Source organism: Notolabrus celidotus, chromosome 16 (assembly GCF_009762535.1).
Source record: "Notolabrus celidotus isolate fNotCel1 chromosome 16, fNotCel1.pri, whole genome shotgun sequence".
In the NCBI taxonomy this organism is placed as follows: domain Eukaryota; kingdom Metazoa; phylum Chordata; class Actinopteri; order Labriformes; family Labridae; genus Notolabrus; species Notolabrus celidotus.
In genome coordinates this window covers 16630139-16654203 of record NC_048287.1, presented here as the reverse complement: position 1 = coordinate 16654203, position 24065 = coordinate 16630139, and the positions used below count along the sequence as shown (strand labels likewise).

Genomic DNA, 24065 nt, shown 5'->3' with positions numbered 1-24065 from the left:
GTTTTGGACAGATTTAGTTGAAGGTGGCGTTCCTTCATCCATGTGGAGATATCTGCCAGATACGCTGATATCCAAGCAGAGACAGTTGTGTCTTCAGGTGGAAAAGACAGCCAGGATGTGGTAGTTCCTCTTGGCTGAGTTGCTTTGCAAACACAGGAAATGTCAGCTCGTGCTTTTAATTGCGGTTGTATGAAAGCTTAGGGGATTTCTGGCTACCAATGCTAAGCGCTTTATGCTGAATGAATAACCACATGTGCTGATGTGTTTAGAGTCTTCTATGCATTGTGGCTTATTGGTCACAAGACTGATGTATGTCTCTATTGTTTCCGTGTGCTATTGCTCTAATCGACCCATTTTACCCTTGACTGCAAACCACACACTTAAAAATTCACTATACATTTTTATGACGTTTTGGAGCTAAATGTTGAGAATTGTAGCTGTTATTTTCAGTGTGCACAACTTTACAAATGGCGCCCCATACACAGTGTCCTAAAAGGTAAGCTGTAGCACATGACACCATGGCAACATCACTGAAAAGGAAAACACACATCCCATTGAAGTATCTGATAGTTAATAAGTAACTGACGTAAAACAAGTCAAGGAGAAACCTATGTTCTCCCAGACTTTCAAGGAAATTAGATTGAGACCTGTTAGAATAATTGTCCACTCTGTATATAGGATTATCATACTGTCTAAATCATACTGTTTTAATCATACTGTCTTTCTCATACTGTCTGAAATGTTTTTATAAGGAGAAGTTCATTTGCAGATGAAACCAGTTTGAACTGTTCTGGATAATCATGTTTTTCATAACTATGCTGTATAATCTACTTCATGTTCTTTGAAGTTTGATTTTAAGCAGGAGTATCCAAGGACGAGTCAAATGAAGGAGGGCAGTGTGCCCCGTGATGGACCGTACCTGCACAACACATACACATATAGTAATGACTAAGCAATGTTAGTGTGTGTGTGAGAAGCCTCAAAACCCCTCCCTTTATGCTTACTCGCCACTATTGTAACTAGGGCGTTCCTATTCCAATAAAAAGAAAGGTTTGCAAGAGAAGGATCGGAGTTTAGGGAAGAGTGTAAACCTTCTCTTGCTCTCCTTGCAAGTATCTTACATGCTAACTGATGTCTCTTGTTTGATTCTTTGTTGATAGATGTGTCTTTGAACCTGACAAGACCCCCTTCCAATTTAGCGACATGCATGGATAAGTTTTGTAACCCTTAGGCTAGCAGAGCCCAGGAGGGTAAAATAGATAACTAGAGATCAAGATAAGTTTGGGCTTTGCAGTAGGCTATGTCATTGGTTGGCAGACCTATAAAAGGTGCTGGTCAACAGCATTCTGGGAGTCAGCAGATTTGCAGAGCTGTTCTCCCAAGCATTCCGGGTGCTTGTTCGATACTGGTATTGTTTTCTTGTAATAAACGTATTACTATGCAAGCAAGCCAGTGTCACGAAGATTCTTTCTGCATCCACACATCACGGGCGGTCAAGATACAACACCATTCTCACTCAACCTTTGCAGTGGCTCTTTCAGTGTCTGGTATACCTCCGGGTATACATAGGAGTATGTTGCTCAGACAGTGTCATATAAACTACCTGGCTAAATGAGCTACTCAAAGCGAGGGTGAAGAAGCCTGTTCAGACCATAGACTGTAAATAAAAATGGACAGCATTGCTCCGCCTCTTCCCGTTGTACGGTTCTGAAGCCAAAAAATCCCGCTCCTGGCCCCGCCATTGTGCAGCCAGAGCCTGTGAAGCCACTGTAACAAGCTCCGCCCTACAGCGTAGCGTCATAAGACGCTGTGTGTCCTTTGAAGTTTCTCTCTACGGCGGCTGTGAATCAAAGGAAACCCGGAAGTAAAACCCCGTTTTTTAAACTCTAATAACTAACGAAAAAGAAACTTTTCAGGAAAAAGAAGCCTTGAACACAAAACACTCAAATACTAACTACATATCACCACAGCATACGGATGTGAGGAACATTCGTACGACGTGTATTTATTTTTTAAAGTTTGACTGCTCCCCCATTAAAATGAATGGGGGACACAGATTTTTTGACCTATACTGCAGCCAGCCACCAGGGGGCAGACACACTTCTGAAAGCTTCACCACCAGGGCCGTATCCGGCACGCTTGGTTCAGACTCCCTTTTCTGGTAGAGACCTTGGTAGTGGAAAGGTTTTACAATTGCTGAGTTTTTCTAATGTTAAGGAGTTCTTAAGGTTTTTCACTGCCCTCGCTTTACCACACACAGCGTACACATTGCCGAGCAAGCAACACACACTCAAGGACATCTGACAGTGAACGTGATCATGGCCTTTTGGAGCCCATCACCACAAAAGGACAAACAGAATCAGGTCATATATTTAGGTCAGGTCATTTAATCACTTTTTATCATCTTTAAGCCTCGTTATTCTCCTGAATCAAAGGCTAAAACATTCACACACTTTTTTGTCTCTTTTTCTCACATAAAAACACACATATACAAAGACTTGAACTGTAATCAGGAGCTGGAGACAAAAATAGCCTATAGAAAACCTTGTTGAAAATAAGCAAAGTGAAAGACTGGAAGTTCTCAGCAACTTTTTAGAAAGTTTGACCTTTTGGTGTTGTTTTGGAAGATTGGACCCTTAGGATGGAGTCCTGATGTTTAAAGGTGAAACTGTTCAAGATGTTAGCTTTAAACGTTGTACATACATCTCCTTTCTTACTTAAAGCTCTTTCATATATTGCAACACTTTCATCAACACATGAGATGTATTGATGAGTATAACAGCCTCCAACACAGTGTATTACAGTGTGGGGTGACTGACTGACACCCACGGAAAGAAAGTCATTAAAACAAGATTTTTTTTTGAAGTCAGGGAGGAGTGTTGAAAGGAGCGAGGCTTTCGTTTTCTCACATAGAAAAATGAGTGCTTTTTAACCCTAAAAAATAAAATAAAAATCACATAAAACAAGGCAAGAACTTGACGGGACAGGAGGTAAAAAAAAAGATAATTCGCTGTCATCAAAGTCCTTACGTGAGGTTTCTCCTTTCCAATACTTAGCCCTTAAAATAGACCTCTTTTGTCTTACTTCTCAGACTCTTTTGGCCCTGAAAGGACAAGACGCCCTCTGACTGTCCTCTATGTTCTCACAATAAAAGAGAAATATAATCTCTCAGCAAAATCCTCTCTCCCTACCTTTCACATACAACACCATATTTTTCTGCTCTACCCCCCGCATAAACATTGTAAACCCCCCCCTCCCCCCTCCTTAATTCGGGCCCTTGACCCTTCAGCCTTCACCCTGATCTGAGTTTGACACTGTCCGGTCATAGTTCATCATGGACAGCTGATTCATCTGCTTTGAGTTTGAACTCCAACTCTGTGATCTTTCCGTCTCCATTACGGTCCTGATTGGAGAACATGTTGTCAATGATGCGATAAGGATCGAAGCCAGGAGCCAGGCGACCTTTTCCCTCGCTCACCTGACGCATGATGTAGTCTGTAAACTGTGGAAACAAAAGACCGGGAAGGTGGTAAGTTAAGGATACAATATAGCCTGTATGAAAAGATGGACGACACAGCAGCTCTCTCAAAGTGAAGCCAAAACATTTAGAGCTCCTCCTTCTGACTGGCGGCAGCATAGGCCATAAATCCAGCCTCCTCCATTGTAACCAATGGGTCAGTGTTACATTTATAAAATTAAAATGCATGTCAAATAAACATTTATAAAACATTCTTTCTGTCTCTATTCAACATTCCATTACTGCAGTGTGTGCTTCAAACTGACAAGCACCTTTTCTGCTGTGGACTAAGTGCTGGGGTAAGTTTAATGTGTGTTAGAATAATGTATATAAGTTATCCCATATTTACTCTTATATACTCTTTAATGTTTATACTTAATGCCATAACTGTATAAGTGTATGTGTGTCTTGTTTTGCACTGTTCTTTAGTTGTGTTCCAGGAAACTGACACGAGGAGGAGATGCTGCAGCTGGTGACTGACTGAGATATGAACGGCTGAGCAGGTGTAACATGTTTCCTGTTTTTTATCTTTCTGTGTAGCAAGAGAAACTTTCTCTTTTTTTAGTTACTCTGTTGTGAAATTATGCCATATTTGGTTCGTTGCTGCTGTGTGTACCCATATCCCTTAGAGCAGCAACGTTCAGGTAACTAGGGACCACCCTAAGGAAATAAAAAGAGAGGACACGGCGAGAGTGCTTCAGAGCGTTTGGAGATTGTAACTGAGCACTCTCTAACCGTTCTCTTTGCAAGCTTACTCAAGAAATCTGTTGTCTTGCCTCAATTGTGCATTGTTTCTCTTGTCTTAGGTTGCTTGAACCTGACAATGTGCCTTTTGGTGAATGATAGAGGCACCAGAAACGTAACCTGCGTTGTATAGCAGCGCCTGCTGCTAGGGTACTTTTGTCTTCATTTTTGTAAAGCAGGAAATGGAGATATATTATCCATCTTTATATTGAGTCGATGGGATCCACAGAGAAACTTGTATATTCAGGTTGTCACAAACCTCAGAGGGCTCTACTTTCTTATCCTCATCCTTATCCATCTCAGCGAAGAGGTCAGGTGACACATCGTCGTTCCAGATGAACATGTAGCCGTCAGGAAGCCCTTCCTCCATTTCTACAAGCTCGATGTCAAACACCATCACAGCGCTCCCTGGAACTTCGTCAGCTACAAACACACACACACAGCAGTATTAGTAACAGTAGCTAACCAGTATTGGCTGAATTAGCAGAGCTAAATTCAGGGAACTACACCATAATAACACTCAGGGTGGGAGGTTCAAATAATTATGAAATGTTATTTGTATCAGTATTTGGTATTATGATCATCATTCTTTCTCTGAGTTTATGCGATTACTGAATGTATTCCCTATGTGTGAGAATAATTGCGAATATGTTATCATTATGTGTCACAATATGTTATCTGTATAAGTTGTTGATTAATTGCTCTTAAATTAAACAACGTGATCAAGGGGGTTTCCATTAGCAGAAATGCGAAGGTTTCACACTCCAGCTGCACCCACTCACATACACATGATCACAAAGATCTTAAAAGACTCCACTCTCCTGTTGTCTCTCCATCGCTGGCTCCACTTGTCAGAGTTGGTTTATGAGTGAATTTTTCTGACACTATGTCTGAGTGAAGCTAGGCACAAGCTAACTGACCTTGGACTAGCAGTCTATATGGCTGCCCAGAGAAAAAAAACAAAAACAAACACAGGAGGTGATCTCCAAAAAATAAGCATTGACAATTTGTCTTCTCCAGAGACATTGAAGTGATGAAGGTTTTAGTCTCTGAGTCAGGAAGTGTGCAGCCTTCTCTGTGCACACAGTGGTACTACACTAATGACAGGATTGAGTTTTGATGTTAGTTGTTTATATAAGTATATGCTTGCTTAAATTCCCTGTAAGCAATATGCAGTATTTCTAGTTGATTTCATCTTTCATTTTTATAATTTTAAAGTGTGTTAATTGCTTAAAAGACACGTTTTGGGTCTAATATTTTTGCAGAGGATACGTATTATTTCATTCTTGTGAAGGAACTGTTTAAGATTTTTTTAATTTTTTTTTAAAGATAGATCCAATAGTATTCTGATGAATCTCTGTGTAACTGCTGAGAAGTGAAACTGTCTGCAGAATGCATCCTGCTGCTGCAGAGGAAGTGTATGAGACAAGACTCGGCCTAAAGCTGATGTAGGCTGAGGGAGGGACTTCCACTTTCCTGTGCAGCACAGTTTATGCCAGTTTGTGCTGCAAGGGAGTCTGACTTGCAAACTCACACAGAAGTTCAAATGGTTTGCATAACACGTCACTCACTAGTTACTTAGCCCCTGTGCAACAGCAGGAAGAGTCGGCTTGGTGGCTTGACCCGGAAAAACAAGAGGGGTGGCTGCTTTGACGTAATCCTCTGTGGAAGAGCATGATACAGGAGCCTTTGAAACTCTTTGGACAAGACCCCCAGCATGTTTCTTACATGATGGATGGATCTGCAGGATATTCCCCAAAGAATCCACCTCTAACATACAGTATATACTCCCTTATTATGGCACTATTTTTTTTGAAAGTGTGTGTGGCTGTTGGTGACTTACTGACTCCTCTCTCCCCATAGCCCAAGTGGGGAGGAATGACTAGGTGCCTTTTCTCTCCCACACACATGTCCTTCAGCCCATCCTCCATCCCTGGCACCACCTGGTTTGCTCCCAGAACAATGTTGTATGTTTTCCCATAATTGTACCTTGGAAGAAATGGGCCAGAGTAAAATGAGTACATTATTCCAAAGCAAGCAAACAAATGATGTCACTTCTTAAAATTTCTTCTAACATTGTAGGATCCCACAGACTCAAACAGAATTTGTATTTGGAAGTGTATCAGATAATGACTGCTGTGTGGGAATGTTACAGGGAGGATTTTCTTGCTCTTTAAAAATCAAAATAATCTTCCCAACTTTTATATTTCACATCCATTATATTTATGACTTTGAATATTTTGATATTTCTTATTTATAAGATGGCTTTAAGTCTTTTACGCAAACCAGAAAAAGCTGTATGGTTAAATAATAAGAGGAAAATATAACTGTAGTTATATATAGAGAACGGAAATCATCAGACTGAGTGAACCTGCAGTCTGAAATGAAATCTGGTGCAGACTAAAAGACAAGAGTCCAATATGTCTGAAGAGGAAGTGAAAATCAAACTTCCTCTTACATGATGTAAAATTTTCTTCTCATCTTGAACTGTCACATTTCTCAACATATATCTTTCGCTGACATGCAGGGTCACCAGAGAATACATTTCAATGACTTTAGTGATTCCCATATTCTTCCTCTAACTGTACCCGAGGGTGAAATATTCCAGTAAATCTGAATCACTTTTTTGACCCCTAGTTTAGTTCCCTAGTGCAAGAAAATTAAAACAAGACATTCAATATATATCTGCAACCATTGTGTAGATTGCCCTGAAATTTGGTGAAGACAATCTTAATCCCTGGAGCATAGATACCCCCACATTGCCAAATGTGCCACCATCAGGTCAAAACTTTGATGCAACCACAACTTTCATGGCCAAATACTCGCAAAACATTTGGCATCCCCACTGCTCTTACTCCTATGTGTTTGGTGCTTCGGTGCAGATGTTGGCATGCTGACAAGCAAAACAAAGTTGGTGAACATGTTAGGATTGTCACTGTGACCGTGTTAGCATTGGGATTGAAAACAATGCTGTTCTTAAGTTGGTTTTTTTTCCAAAACACTAAGACCTGAAATGGCTAATTTTCTCAAAGGTTACATCAGAGTGTACCCTCATCATATTCCTTAGCATGCTAGTTGCACCTATCATTTGTTCACTGCTCACCACACAGATTTCTTAACGCTTAATCAAAGACAGTGTGATGATGTTCTAGTCTTCTCAGTTGTTGTTGATGTTTTGATTTCCAAGGAGGCCTTCAAGCATCTCGCAGAAGTTTACTCACGTTGAGTCGATGGACGTGCCGTCCAGCAGTGAAGCGTTGTAGTGATATTTAACAAAATCGCCCTTCTTGGTTTGCTTTTCACACTCCTCTGGCTTGTAAGTAACGGAGATCTCGGTGTTGTCTGATGGGTTGTGGAAATCGATGATGTGGACGTCAAACACCAGCACAGCTGAACCAGGGATCTTAGAGCCTGAGAGAAACAGGATTTATAAAAGGATATGTTGATTCAGAATGACCAAGAGAGATTTGTTGGACCTGTGTAAGGGCATCAGGGCATTAAACACACACCTGTACCCTCCTCTCCATAGGCGAGATGTGGGGGGATGGTGATGGTGCGTTTCTCTCCGACACAGACTCCAATTAGACCCTGATCCATGCCGTTAATCACGTAGCCTTGGCCGACATATGTGTCATAGGTACGATTACGGGAATAGCTGTGGAGCAGAAAATATTAGCAGAAGTTTTTTTTCACTGCCACATAGAGAAAAAGAATCAAAGACAGTCCGGGAATAAACTCAAACTCTTGCAATGCTTAGTTGTATAATAAAGTGCATAACTTTATATGTTGTTCATAATTAATGTTTACTTTGTGTCAGTGGGACCCCTGATTCAGGGCATCCTGTTCTACAGAAGAGATTTATGGTGAACACAGAATTAGTCATAACAAGAACCCCACCCTCGCCCCAAAACAGTTTGAGTTGTAACCAGCCGTTTATTGTGTGAGGCATTTGTGCGTTTTTTTTGTTTGTTTTAAATAATATTAGAATACCAAGTGCTTCAAATTACAGTCAGGAATCGTACAGCAGAAAGACAGCATGTCAAGTCCTTGACATCTGTACAGGATGTACACTAGAAATGTGTGAAAATAACAAAAAGGCTACAGAGCCTAGTGTCTTATCAGTGTAGTTTCTTAAGAAATCTTTCATAAAAGTGAAGTGAAAGTTTCCATCAACCCTAATGGGAGTTTTTCAAGAGCTATAAAAACAACAAAAAATAAACATTTGCATGTTTTTGCAGCATTAGTTGTTCCAGACTGGACTGGAAATTATCAGCATATGAAGGTCCAGGCTCTCCTTTGTAATATCCAAATGGTACAATGAGTAAAGCTATTATTATTCAGTATTGTAGGTGTGCAGATACTTGTGTTTTTATATTTATCCAGCTCAAAAGATCAATTTTTGTTTGTGTGTTCATTTTTTTTACTGTCACAGAGTAAGCTATTATAAATACAGGAGACAAAAGTAGATTCGTATAGACATATGAAAATAATGTTTCTCATCAGATCAATGAGAAAATGGGAAAAATTAGGAGCACCAAAACAACATTAGCCTTGTATTTATCAATAAGGGTTATTACTACTATAATTTTTCTTTTTACACAGAAACCTGCTGCAAGATACAATTTACTCTTTGGTCCACTCCCTAAAACACAACGCTCCACACCAGGACGTAAAGGTCAGCAGCTCTCCTTGAAGCAAATCACTAGACATTACATTATGTAGGAGCCCAAACAGGCATACTTCATTCAGTAATGCATATAAAAATTAGTATTTAGAGGTTTAAATTATTTTACAATATGATTATACTGGTTATACTTTTTTTTAAGTATTTAATGGGAGCTATATGAGGTTTAAATGCAAATTTAGTCCACAAGACCCTCACTTTGAAAATGCATATTGCCTTTTTTTCAGAGATAAATATATCTCACATTTGTCCAAGCATTGTGATTTGCAGAGATTGTTTGAATGTGGGTAAAATATGGTTTCTGCTAGGAAGATAACTCTGTGCTTAAAAGGTGGAGCCTCAGCAGTCGTTTAAGTCATTTAGTCTTGTTGGGCTCCAAAGTTGTATTTTTTTTAACTTTTTGTCAATTTTAGTGAAAAACGAATATTCCGTTGTTATTTTATATAATATGATTTTTTACTTTTTCTCAGACTTTTAAGCAAACTAATCATGTCTGCTTGTCAAGTTAAGAACTCAGTGACAGGATGCAGTTTTATAGCCGTAAACAGGAAATGTCCTCTTAAGTTTTGATTTCTCGCTCAGTGTGTCCTCAATGCACAGAGAGATGCTGCCACCTGGAGGATACTTAAGGAACAACATACAGAACTTTTTCATCCCTGTCTAGAATCTCATGATGTACTCTGTGTTTTTATGTGGTTAACACAAAGATAATCAAACATTCATAAATACCTAGAGTCAAAAAACGTTCCATCGAGGAGGCTGCCATTGTAGTGGTAGCGTACAAAATCTCCAGCCACGGACTTCCTGGTGCAGGTTTCTGGCACCACCTGATTGGTCACTGCGATCCCATCTCTGGGGTTGTGAAGGTCAAGAAGCACAACGTCAAACACCAGAGATGCCTGTCCTGGGATGTCGCTACCTGATGGACAGAATAGTAGGATATGTTGAAGACAACATGGAGGCAGCAATGAGTACAAATAAAGAGGAGAATGACACAAACAAAAGAAACCTTCATCGTTCTTCGTTTTATCGTGAGCACGATCCATTCTTAACCTCAGCCAGGAAAAAGAAGTTAGAGGATATTGCATAAAATAATTTAGTCAAACTTTTGTTTCAAGCTCAAGAATTTAATTCAAACAAACTACGATAAATATATTAATAAATTATTTGATGATGAGAGGATGAAGATCTTCTTCTTTAATTAATTATTAAGCCTTAATCTAAATGTTGCAAAGGGACTGGATGTGATTTTATGTTACTTTTTAGGGTTGAAGGTTGTTTGTAAATTCTATATTCATATTGCTTAAAAACACTCTTTTTCTTGAAAATTTTGTCTTGTGGCAAATAAGGGTCAATGAATATCAAAGAAACAATTGGCAACTTATTGCCTTCTCGTCAAATACTTTAATAAGACGCAGTGCCATGTCCAAAGAGGTGGCCTTGGATAATTTGTGCCTCCTTTGAAAACTGGTTGACTTTTTGCCTTATGAGAGGAGGACATATGTTATTTAGACTGTGTTTCATTAAGGCTGCTAGTAGCACTCTTAACCGCTAGGCCAACGGTGCCAGCCCCCTTGTTTCAGTAATGTAAGTAATGAAACTCAAAGAAACAGGTTATAGTAAAGAAAAACTTACCATCTCCATTCTCTCCATATCCAAGGGATGGTGGCATAGTGATGATACGCCTCTCCCCAACACACATTCCCAGAAGGCCCTGATCCATTCCCGCAATCAGCCACCCAATCCCAACATAGGTGTCATAGGTACGCATACGGGTGTGGCTGCAGCAAAGAGGAGAGAGGTTACAGGTGTGTTTATGTCTGTGCATTTTTGTGTATGAATAAATTATTCATGCAGAACACAAACCTGGAATCAAAAAGCGTCCCATCCAGTAGTGTGCCGTTATAGTGGTAGCGGACATAGTCAGACACCTCCACCTTTCTGGAGCAGACAGAGGGTGTGTGGTAGGTGTTGCCCTGGACGCCATCCTCCGGGTTCCACACATCGAGCAGCAGAACGTCAAAGTGGAGGATGGAGTCGGGTGGAATAATGTCACCTGAGGAGGAGAGAAAAAAAGCTCACTCTCAAATTGATCACTCTGCAGTCTACTCTACAGCCTTTTTAGAAATACACCATGAGATTGATCTCAAACACAATAAATGTAATTATTATAAATTACAACAGGTTCTTTTTTTTAAGCTTGCTCATTAGTGAAATATATAAAATCCAAAATCAACAAAAAATGCAGAGTTATTTTATCAACTCATGCTGGGTTGAGCCTGTTTGCTAATTTTCAGGGTTATTTCAACGAGTTGGGAAGAAAGAGAAAATGTAAGAATTAACTTTTCACAACCTTAAGTCAAGAAAAACAAAATAATTTTCTATATAATTTTTGTTGGAATTACAAATATGTTTTAGCAGTAAGCTAACGTTTGATTAGTGTAGCATTAAGTTTAAAGTTAGCTATTCTGTAGCTAGCCCATTTCTGGTTAGATAGCCAAAACTAACTACGGGACAGCTAACTGTCAAAAATAAGAGACAAAAGATGAAAAATGACAGACAGAATGTTGACTGAAGGATGTTGATATGAATTCAAGGTGAGCAATGAGACTTGTTTGTTATTAAACAATACTTTATTGGCTAGAAAATTTCTAGCAGCCATCCTTTATGACGCTACAGTGCTGTACCTGTATCAGGCTGCAGTGATGCTGAGAGGTGACCAACACTACTCCTGTGAGGCATTTATGTCAGATGTGCAATAAGAAGCAAATATCAAACCTAACAAACTGAAATGGTAGTAGTTAGTCTTAATATGACCTAGCATGTAGTTAAAAACAACTGATTGGGTTGGGTTTTTTTACCTAGCATTTTTAGGGTATAAGTATTTCTAAAGGGGGCAGGTATTGTACATTTTTTCTTCTTCATGGTCCTGTTTGTTCATGGTGAGTGTATAGGTATTTTGACACTGAAAATGTTTATCATATACTGTATGTTGTGTTGTCAAACACTCAAGGAAGCAAATTAACCGAATATGAATGAATGAATGAATTAACCAATCAATCAATCAATTAATCAATCAAAAATATTTCTGAGTTCCAGCTATTCAAATATCTTGCATTATGCCTCTTTCCTTATTTGTTAGTAAATATATGAATCTCTTTCCATTTGTGTACTCTTCTTCTGATACTTTTTAACCATTGGAATATAGATGGAGGCTTTGAGAATCTATTTTTGAGATTTCCAATACTATTTAGCAACCTTTGGACATAAATGATGAATAAACTAAGAGAGTAATTCACAGGTTGCTGGATGGAAATAAACTAGATACCAGATTATCCACTCTTGGCTAAAGACTAAAATGACATATAAGTTAAAGCATCCTCTTCTCATTCTCATTTGTATCTTTGTTTATAGGGTGATTAGAAAACCATATTTGGACTGCAATTCAGCCGCTGCTTTTAGAAGATTTATCAGTTTAAGTGTTGTGAGTGAATATCTTTGGAATTTTTACAAACAAACAAGGCGTCAACTCATCTGCCTTGGTTTTTGAAAATACAAACAGCCATTTTCACACATTTCCAGAGGTTTTATTCAACCAAGTGAGCAACTGAAATAGTTAAATTCTGCAAATTAACTAATTATAAAACAATAGTTAGTTGAAGTAAACACCTCTATATGTAAAAAAAGAAGCCTACATTTTTTATCTTTAGACATGAATGTGGAGGCCTTAGTAATAGCTATAGTCTCCTCGGATCAACTTGTAATATTTAACGTCTACAGTAAACATTATATTCTGGTGAGTGCAGCAACCTGCTATGTTTGCAAATATGTGCATGAGTCACTTCTTACTCACACACTATTTCTGGGTATAATATGGTTAAAACGGTTAAATCTCTCACTGCTTGTAGGCATGTGAAGTCACTGCTTCAGCTTTTAGCAGATCAACAAAAATGCAGGCGACAAAGAGAAAGGCGAGAAGGTGAAGTCAAGAAGATGTGAGGAGGAGTAGGAGGGGGAGGAAGATGACCATGTGGGTGGGTGTCGGCCATTAAATCCTAACAAGTGATGAGCTGGCAGGTCTCTTCCTGGTTTTTAATCTCCCTCCTTTGCTTCTGTGTTTTCTTCTCTCTCTCTGGTGACATAGCCTCAGCTTTTACCTGTCCACACACGCCCCCCCTGTCTCTCCCATGATCAAACTATTTAACACACAGAGCACAGACACAAATACCCACACTGACACACCGGTCTGCACTAATAAACACACATTTGTTTTAAGTTTTTCTACAGCCTAGAATTATTTATGACCAAAATCTGTAAAGTTTGTTTGCTTGGGTCTGACACTGCCCTGCCGTTACAACCAGCTGAAATTCTGGATCCAGATCTGACCTGCTTCCTGGTCTGTGATGTCCCTCTGACATCATTCAACATGGACGACTTGGTGCAGCCCACTTCCTTTCTGCTCCAGCTGACTCCAGCAACACAATACTCTCCTATGACTGTCATTTCTGTCCTTTATGCTCCTGCCAATGTCCGACCAAATATTCTCTCTGTTATTGTGAGCTGCGGCAGCTTTGTGCTCACTTTGTGTCTGTGTATTCATAATAACTCTCATGAGAAATAAACACCAGTCTGTACTCATATTTCATACAGACCGTGTTATTTTCTGTCCTAATTGTTTCTGAAAAATTAGACAGTGAAGTGATGACAAACAAGGGTAAGGCCAACTTAGATATACTCACCATATCCTCGCTGTCCATAGGCAAGGTTAGGAGGGATCTTGACTAGTCGCCTCTCATTGACACACATCCCCACCAGAGCTTTGTCCATTCCTGCAATAAGCTGCTTTTTGCCCACAAACACGTTGTAGGTGCTGCCGCGATCATAACTGAAGGACAGAAACCAAAATTAAAATTCTCATCTAGCTTTGATGACTCATTCAATCAAACAGGTTCACCTACTTGGACTTAAGCCTGTACATTTGGGTTATAGAAAGGAATAAGAGCACCAGCCCCAAAATGTAGCTGATACTGCAGGACCAAGCTTAATGATACTGCCTTTTAAAGTTATTTCACAAACATGTATTATTTGCAATGAATGCCTTAATCAAATAACCACAAAGTCAAAAGACACTGAGTGGATTTGTGGCTTTCAGGCCCCATGGGAATCTGGAGAGCATGGGAAATTGCTATTCACTTTGCACTGTTTTACTATTAAATGGGTCAATCTAGTTCGTGGGTACTCCAAAAGTGGAATCAATGGACATTAGGGGTTCAACACTCATCATGAGGACTTCGTCCACAGTTTCTAATGAAACCAGATTTTTTTTAAGAGAGCAAAAAATGTTCTACAATGTCTCAATTTGCAAAACCCTCAATCTGATCTAAGTGGGGCCCCTTTTTAATCCCTGTGATTATGGATAGGTTTTGGAGAAGGTGATATGGATTCAAAGCTTAGGCAGCCCGCTTGCCTGCGTGGCTCACCACTTAACGCGCACATTTACGCATCGCGCACGCTGTTTGCATCGCGAACCCATTCTAGTTGGTTCAGCGAGACTAAAGGTGATAATAAACCTATTCTCTAAATGATACTCACCTGGAGTCGAACTTCTTGCCGTCAGGGAACATGCCATTATAGTGATACCTGACATAATCCCCATCTTTGACTGCGCGCACACACTGCTCCGGCACGAAAGTTTTCTCAATGAAGATGTCGTCTAACGGGACCGGAGGAGCGTTGCAGCCTGCAAACGCCACCAGAACAGAGAACAACAACATCCCCTGCATGCACTGGATCATTTTCACGATCTATAACTATAAAACGATGCAGATAACTATAAGTTCGGCCTGGGTACGCAATACCTCCCTGTTCCCTGTTAGTTTGGTTTCCTTTACTCTGACTTGAGTAAAAGTCCTGCCCCCCTGTCCCACAGCAGGAACGCCAAGTTAGACAAAAACGCACAACATCCGGTTAAACTCTAAAGAAAAAAACCCTAATTAGATTCCAATCCAGCGTTTTCTCATACGAATCATACAAACAGAAGTACCCAAGTATAACTCACTACTGCCTACATGACAAGTAAATAAAAACAAGGGCATTTAAGGTAGCCGAATGTGCTTTTATTTTGTAATTGCAAACACACTTTCCTGTCCCATCTCGTTTATCTCTATCTTTCTTGACGCGCAGTGAGATTGAATGGGATAGTTTGGGGCACCACGTATTGCTCTTGCGCAGTGTAGCCTCTGAGAAGTGTCAACGTGGTAACGTAGGGGTCTCCATGCAGCTGCAGACACATCCCCTCTCTGGAGCTATTTCAATCAGACTAATGCACAACACACATCTGGACACGCCTCTGGATTTCAGTCAGATTTTAATAGTGGTCAAACTAGGACAAATGTTTGCTCTAGCATGATGTTGAGCATTAATGCTGTTGTGTTGGGGGGGATTTAGGCCTCTTTGAGGGGGGGCAGGAATGTCTCTACGTGGCAGTGGGAGGGGGAGGGAGGGGGAGGGAGACTTCAATCTCGCCCGGGGTTTAATTGGGGGCGACCAGGAAACAAGTTGAAGCATTTCATGAAATGACATTCTCTTCTGGTCTTTAAACAGAAATATTTATGGAGTTTTCCTAAGACTCAAACAGTGCAGATATTTTTCTATAGTTACGTTGAAAACTTTTCAAAAGTATTCTGTCAGTTTGTATTTTTTACTGTAGATGAACAGAAGAACAGCAGTGATTTACTTGTTTGATTTGGTGGGAGGAGCAGCTCCAGCAGCCCCCTCCCGCTGCAGAATCTGTGCCCGGGGGAAGGGAACTTTTGTCCGGATACGTGGTGCAACTTGAGGCGGTCCTAAAGATCAACGCACACCTCCAGCCTGGGATCACCCCAGCCAGCCCCCTCCAGCTTTTACCAAACTTTAAAAAATGGCTCCCTCCACTTCTTCCCAAGAGTTTTGTGTGCTTTTAATCTCTTTTTTCGCCTCAGTGGTGAACTGTCAGTATGAGAAATACAGCTTCAGGAGCTTCCCTAGGAATGAGCTGATGCCTCTGGAGTCCGCGTACAAATACGCGCTGGACCAGTACACCGGGGAGAAGTGGAAGGAGACGGTAGAGTATATGGAGGTGTCTCTGCGACTGTACCGGCTGCTGCGGGACAGCGAGGCCTTCTGCAACCTCAACTGCAGCTCAGTGAGGCTGGACGACGAGGAGAAGTTTTCCGAGTTCCCAGAACTGAGGGCGTTTGGGAATGTGATGAAGAGAGCGCAGTGTCTGAAGCGCTGCAAACAGGGGCTGCCCGCTTTCAGGCAGACCATGCCCAGCCGGGACACCATAGAGGAGTTTGAGAGGAGAGAGCCGTACAAATACTTGCAGTATGCCTACTTCAAAGTAAGTAAATATGTTGATATGGGGGAGGGGGCTGCTCAAAATCACCCGAAACCCCTCGAGACTATCATGTTTCTTTCACTCTCAAGAATAATCAGCATATGATGATGGTTTTACTCAATTTTCAAATCGGACACTAGTGCATCCATGTAGTTTCTATTTTTACGTCAGTCATGACTATCCTCAAGTGCGTCCTTACGTCATCAACGTGCCACGGATGCACAAGTGGGCATGTATTTATACCAGGAAGCAATTCCCAAACATTTACTTTTGGGTGGCTATGCTTATAAATTAGAATGTTTTTAAAAAGAGACACTTTCAAGAGACGTGGTATTTTAACTGGTCATCAAGGGTTGACTGCAGAAACTAGTTTAGCACATGGTTATGTGCTAAATTTAAGTTAATTTAGGTCAAAGGTGACCAAACCTTGGTGTAGTCATAGACTCAGACCTTAATTTCAGCAGCCACATTAAGACAATTACAAAGTCAGCCTATTATCACCTTAAGAATATATCAAGGATTAAAGGACTCATGTCTCAGCAGGATGCAGAAAAACTCGTCCATGCATTTATCTTTAGCAGACTACTGTATGGTTGTAGACTACTGTAACGGGGTCTTTACAGGACTCCCTAAAAAGTCCATCAGACGGCTGCAGCTCATACAGAATGCTGCTGCTCGAGTCCTAACAAGGACCAAAAAAGTAGACCACATTACTCCAGTTCTTAGATCTCTACACTGGCTTCCTGTCTGTCAGAGAATAGACTTTAAAATCCTGCTGATGGTTTATAAAGCACTGAATGGTTTAGGCCCAAAATACATTGCTGATCTGCTACTACTTTATGAACCACCTCGACCTCTGAGGTCATCAGGTACTGGTCTGCTTTCAGTTCCTAGAGTCAGAACGAAACATGGTGAAGCAGCGTTTAGTCATTATGCACCATATATCTGGAACACACTCCCTGAAAGCTGTAGGTCTGCTCCAACTCTCACCTCTTTTAAATCAAAGACTAAGACTTTTTTATTTGCCACTGCCTTCCTATCTTAGATTATTTTAACCCACTTTAAATTAAAATTTTAATGTAATTTTTAATATATTTCTAATTTTCCTTTTCTTTTCTGTTTTATCATATTTGTCATTTTAATTGTGTTCTTTTATGCTTGTCTGAATGTCTCCAATGCTTTTAATGTTTTAATGTAAAGCACATTGAGTTGCCCTCGTGTATGAAATGCGCTATACAAATAAAGCTGCCTTGCCTTGCCTTGCCTTGCCTATGATCTCAATGAGGTTGTTTTTGTTTGTTAATTTATACATTCAAGATCGAAAGAAGGTTGTATACAGGAAAAACATGATATTTGGTCCACATCTTCTACCAAAATACTACTCATGTTATCATTAATCCTTTCATACAGAATTACAAAACTAATCTGTGTGATCACCTTTGTGCCATGAGACATGAGCATGGGTTACTCAATAGTTTGATCAGTATGTAAATATTTAGCTTTCACAGTCATCAGATGTCACGTAAATAAACATCCAAGAGAGATATTTGACCTCTATGTTAATGTCCTTCACTACCAAAATGATAAATCTTTAAATGAAGGCAATCTCTTCAGGAGTTAGGTAGTCATCGTACCAGTGGAGTTATTGAGATCAAGAGCATCTATGTTAAATAGCATTGATGCTATTCTGGAGTTTGTGGTGGCACATTCTGGAAAACTATGATGATAAAACCTTCGATTTTTTTACCTACCTATGCGGATTAGATGTTCTGTTGACAGACTTACAGCTGATTCTCATAGTATTCTTATATGATAACATCACATTTACTTGTCCTGTTGCCAGTTGTAACAATTTGGACTGTGATGATGTACATGAGAAAACAAAAAAATCATTCCCCTAGTCGTTCTTGTTGTCTCCGCAAAATATGGTAAACAAAATAATAAGTTGTGTAAAGTTAAGGGGAGGGGGCAAATAAGAAATGCCTTCATTCAGATATTCATGAATAATGTACAGGGATCAATCAGTTTGAAAGCCTTTTGAAACCACTCATCTTTTTTCAATCATTGTATTTTGTTGGCATTGTATTTCTGTTACTTCCTCTATAAAGTTTATAAAAATAAATGTCTGCAATATATGTGTGTTATTTTTTCCAGTCTGACAACCTGGCAAAAGCAGTGTCCGCAGCTCACACCTTCCTGCTCAGACACCCAGATGACGAGATGATGAAGAGAAACATGGCTTACTACAAGAGTCTGCCTGGATCTGAAGACCACCTCAAAGACCTTGAGACCAAATCCTATGAGGTAGTAAACAGACACCAACACAGACACATACTCACACATAGGAAACACACTCACAAATGGAGCTTTTATTGGCTCTGTGGGTTTGTTGATGTGGTTACAGGCAGTGGTGAACCAGTCTCAAGTGCTTCCCAAAATGGGGCCTGTGGTCCTTTTGAGGGCCATGGCAGAGCTGAAGTGGGACCAGAACTAAAATGATTCTTGGTCGGTTGGGGGGATAAAAATGTGGTGGCCTTCTTCTCAGAGAACTAGGGAGTTATTCAGTTTTTGTTTCATCTTATTTTTGAAGATGTATCAAAAAATGCTCTAAAAATAGCTAAAGCTGCTAAAATGAATGATGTGAATTAATTGAAATGTTCATGATATTAGATATTGACTTGAGTAAGAATTACATTTTCAACCTTGTAAAAGTACTTCAATAATTCAGTACATATCTAAAGCGAAAATAACATGATTGACTTGCATTATCCTGATTGTGTGTGTGTGTCATTGCAGACCTTGTTTGTGCGCGCAGTGCGTGCGTATAATGGAGAAAACTTCCGTACCTCTGTGTCAGACATGGAGCTGGCTCTGCGGGACTTCTTCAAAGTGTACGACGAGTGTCTGGCTGCATCTGAGGGCCCCAGAGACGTCAAAGACTTTAGAGACTTTTACCCCTCCATAGCAGGTCAGTTAGTTCCGAGCTCTATTACAACCCTGCTTTTCCTCCATCCACAGCTGCTTCTACATCAGTTGAATCTATCTCTCTCCAATATGTTTTTTTTTTACCATTGCTTTGTTTTCATCCCTCTACAGATCACTACATAGAGGTCCTGGAAAGGAAAGTGAGGTGTGAAAGTGACTTGACACCTGTCGTGGGGGGTTTTGTTGTCGAGAAGTTTGTGGCCACGATGTTCCACTACCTGCAGTTTGCCTATTATAAATGTGAGCAGCATAATGTCCCCATTTTGTTTTTGCCAAAACACGTTTTCAGCAACTATGTTTGTACATTAAGGCCTTTTGTGAAGTGAAGTCTATTTGGAGTAAAAATGCCAAAATTTGCTGTAACTTTTGTATTTTCAGTGAATGACCTGAAGAACGCAGTACCATGTGCAGTTAGCTACATGCTCTTTGACCCCAGTGATGAAGTTATGAAGAATAACGTGGTGTATTACCAGTTCCACAAAAGCCAGTGGGAGCTCACAGAGGAGGACTTTCTACCGAGACCTGTGAGACATTTTCATGATCATAAACCTTATGCACACAATGAAGCATAAATAGTTCCTGACCAGAGTTTGGAGTTCATATAAAAGCGTATAGCGAAGTGTAGGCTATAATGGTAAAAAATTAGGATGAATATTACTTATCCATCTAGTCCAATGAAGCTTTTAAACTACAGTGCCAAGAAAACATTGTCTTTATATTTTTGTGAGCAATTTTTTTCATCTGTAAGAACTCAGAAGTAGTTTGACCAATCAATAGCATGTGCAAATGCTTTCTTGCCAAGAGTTAAATAAGAAGATCACAAGAGCTCTCTTGTCTGTGAGGTTAATGTGGTGCTTCAACCAGCAGCCAGTTGGCTTAGTTTCTTTGCTCCAAAAGGCTGCATGAGTGTTGATTCAGCCTTGCTGAGAAGAAAATAGCAAGTAAATTAAACAGCGCTGCCAAAACATTTGCTTAGTTTCACCAAACTAGATATAAAATGTTACTATTTGATTGAGAGAAGCTAAGAGGCTAATACAACTACATTTGGACATAGCCAGGCCATATGTGCTCCCCTGTCTTAATGCTAACCCAAGCTACCTAGCTGCCGTTAGTCTAAGTTCATTCATGATTTTCAGGAGATCTTACCAAGGACGTAGACCTAAATATCTTTGAACACTTCTACCAATCAAAGCTTAGCATATTAGAAAGCTGCTAGGCTAGATAGCATGTTTTATCATTAAAGCTGCTGTTGGTGGTCACAGAGTAAACATCTGTTCAGAGAGAGGGACTTCGACGTCAACACTTTCCCTCCCAACCAGTTTTCCTCTTATCCCCCCAACACAGATAGGAATGTGCAGTCACAATAGTGCCAGACTCATAACCAATCGGAGGACGCAGTAGGGGCCACCCTTTAACCAATCAGGACAGAGGATTGGAGATTAGCTATGATTGGTCCGTCATAACGGGAACGAGGGGAATTATAACATTGCTTGATTCAAAGGCATCGGAAAACACAGAGATTACGCAATAGTCTCAAATTACTTCACTTACCGATGAGTACCGATGGGCATTATGACCTTTTCTCCAAACCCAGCAGAAAAAAAGTTCAGTTTTTAATACCATTCCTACCAACAGCAGCTTTAAGTTCATATCTTTGTTTGTTGTTGTTGTTGTTGTTCTGTGGGTCATGGTTTGTCGTGCAACATAAATAGTTTTTCACAACGTAATTGAATAGCCAACACAAACCGTTTATATGTAGCGTTTACTTTTGTCAAGTGCTTACTGAAACTATAATAAAAACAAGTAGTGGCTTTGCTTGGGTTGGAGGCCTATGTTTTGGTGGGTGGAAAGGCATTTTTCGCTGATCCCCGTGTTTGTGCCAAGCTAGTCTAATTGGCTACTTCTGATAACTTTTAATTTGACATTAAAACAGATGAGAGAAAGGTAGCCTAAGAAAATAAGAATTTAACTCTCTGTTATTAGGGAGGGGCCATTTTCTCCACATATCCCATTATTCCCTACATGTCCAAGGACTTACCTGACTTCTGACTTCTTTTCTTGTTGTTCTATGTAGGTTTACTTTAACTCACACTTTACATAATGTCTCTGCTACAGGAGGCAGTACGGTACCACAATCAGACAACAATGCAGCTACAGATGTTGGAGTTTTCCAAACAGCGACTGGTGAGCGACGATGAGGTGAGTACCACATATTTGTGCGTGTTGGTGAATCGCAGGATGTTTGCCCAGGCGGTTATCTTTGGTCAAGTAAAGGGTCAGTAAGCACAGACTATATTTGAAAACCAAAACTGCATGCTGTCTAAAACATCATTTCAAGTTTAGTCAGGGTTTCTCTCAAAGGATTTGTCCTTAAGTGATTTATGGAAACACCCTTGATTCTACAGTCTGGTCACATGACACCCTGCAGTACTATGTGAGACCTGTTTATCAGGCTGCAATATGACAAATAGCCATGAGGTGGCAGCATGACACCTGCATTTCTTGCAGTTATTATGATGCAGCACAAAGAGCAAGGCCATCAGGGCAACCCCGTAAGCCAGGATTACATGTTGTTTGAGGTAAATACTGTTCAGTTCTGCTCTGTAATCTCTTTAGTTATGCCAGGTATGAGAAAAATCACAGATTGAACTGTGAGTGGGATGATTTATGCTAATTCACTGTGGGAAGAATGTCTCTAAGAAACAAAACAGACCCTCCCTGTTTTATTTCTCTGCAGGGGGAGGTGGTGGAGTTTATTGATGAGTTCCTGGATGAGGATGACAACCCTTTGTTGGAAGGTCCCCCGAAGTAATGGAAAACAAACACACAAAAGCAGCACCAACACTCCCCAGTTTGTATTTATTGGGTTTTGTACAAGACTCTGATTGATCACTGTGTTTTTTCTACTTGTAAGATCCACATCCTGAATTTCTTCAGTTTCTGATTCGTGCACTCAATATCCGTTTGAGTGGTACCTAAATGGTGGGTAAATGTTTAATAAGAACATTTGAGACGAGATATTTAACTCACTGTTTTGTGGATCCATGTCCCCACTGTGAACTTTGTATGTTGTCTTAAATGGTCATTTCTGCAGTAAAATGTCAATAAAACTTCAGGTTAAACATTGGGTTTTTTGAATAGTTAATGCAGCTTTGTTGTCATACTACAGATGCTAAATTAAGATTTTTCTTTAAACTAGGAATGCATCTACATCTACTTTGTTTGTTTCAAGTTTTATGTGAGCTTTCCAGTGCCTTTATTTAGAGGACAGAGCAGTGGATGGAGTCAGAAAAATAGAAGACAGAGTGAGTAACATTGGTAACAAATGGTCAAAGGTGGAAATAACACCCAGGGCTGCTGCTTCAGTAACTATAGCACCTGAACATGGGGCATGCAATTTAACCACTGAGCTAAACATATGCCTCATGATGTATTCTTTTAAGGGAAATACTATTTTGTGGTTAATGAAATTGCAGAGAAAAACATTAACATAATCATTGAGTTTAATAAGGCTGAATTTCTTCACTTCAGGGCAGTAGTTCTGTCAATTTAACCATCTTACTATCACTATCATACTTTAATTAAAGACAAACAAAGAGACAGCAAATTATCATGATTTCCAAGCTGAAAGTATGAATGTCTATATTTTTTGCTGAAAAGATACCTTCAAAAATACCTTGGATAAAACCCAGTTTGAGCTGAGCAGCAGGACACATAGAGAAAATACTGAGTTGTTTAATAATGTTTGAACATTGAGACTCTATGCCGTTTGTCACACACTGTTGTTAAAAACCCACAGGGGAACATTCTCTCTGTGTTACTGTGCGTCTCTGACTCTGCGTCCTCATTCCTCTCCCGCCTGTATTCACCTGTCTTGTCTACTACCTCTGCCTCTACCTCTCCGATGCTTTATATCAATCTGCCCTCTTTAGTTCTTTTGAACAAACATGGGAATAATGGCTGTTGAAAGGGACTTAGTTAAAAGTCGAGACAAAGGGCTGATTGTGAGGAGTCAAGGTCAGAGGTCAACATCACACCTTGTTTTGTGGCACGTCACTTTTAAACACTTGCATAACAAACAATTATTCATAGTCATAAGGCAGCCATTTTCCTCTGATGCCATGCTCAGGCTTGAAAACACAAATACTGTGATAATGTCAGACTGGTTCGTTCCACTGCTTCACAACTGATTAGCAATTGAAAAGAGAACGGAGAGTAATGATTTGGAGGGCTATATTTCAAGATGAAACAAGGGTATGTGACAAGATTGTTGGTTCAAAGCTGGTGCTGGCTGACGTGGTCATTCCTCGCTTGCCTTTGAGTGCAGGGAGGAAAAAGGAAACATGGGATACATGAGGAAAAAAACTTCTCCACTTTAACTCTTTTAAAAAAAAACAACTAATGTGATAACAGTTCTGAATTTATCTAATTCCATTCAATCTGATCACTTCAGAAAAAGTACTCCTTTATCGTGCAGTCTGAATACATTTAAAAAGTGTTTTGATTGCAAGTAATCGGATGATTTCTGAAATAGTATTCTGGTTAAATGTAATCTGATTACTTCTGGAAAATGCTGATTGCATGTAACACTGTTGAAAAAGTAGTGTATATATAAATATATAAACACACACACTAAGACAAAACTATCCATTCAACCAAACATAATTCCTTACACTAATACTTACTCAAGTTATTATGTACACACTAGTACTCTGACTCACATGCTAACACATCATACTACTACATACTGGAAAATA

The 24065-nt window shown here is 39.9% G+C and overlaps 2 protein-coding genes across 2 annotated transcripts; one reads left to right on the top strand and one right to left on the bottom strand.

Annotated features, from left to right (window-relative positions):
* Nucleotides 1-2366: 2366 nt before the first annotated feature.
* fkbp9 (FKBP prolyl isomerase 9) lies at nt 2367-14922 on the bottom strand. The gene is made up of 11 exons (XM_034704657.1): nt 14538-14922; nt 13685-13830; nt 10812-11001; nt 10581-10726; nt 9675-9864; nt 7771-7916; nt 7483-7672; nt 6105-6250; nt 4521-4684; nt 3268-3502; nt 2367-3224 (listed from the first exon to the last, which is right to left on the bottom strand). The coding sequence occupies exons 1-10, from the start codon at nt 14738-14740 to the stop codon at nt 3323-3325; spliced, it is 1701 nt and encodes a 566-aa protein (XP_034560548.1). The 5' UTR covers nt 14741-14922; the 3' UTR covers nt 2367-3224; nt 3268-3322.
* A 594-nt stretch (nt 14923-15516) lies between these two features.
* On the top strand, nt 15517-22435 carry crtap (cartilage associated protein). Its single transcript, XM_034704658.1, has 7 exons — nt 15517-16326; nt 18478-18627; nt 19120-19291; nt 19420-19548; nt 19687-19832; nt 21424-21507; nt 22046-22435. The coding sequence occupies exons 1-7, from the start codon at nt 15865-15867 to the stop codon at nt 22118-22120; spliced, it is 1218 nt and encodes a 405-aa protein (XP_034560549.1). The 5' UTR covers nt 15517-15864; the 3' UTR covers nt 22121-22435.
* Nucleotides 22436-24065: the final 1630 nt, after the last annotated feature.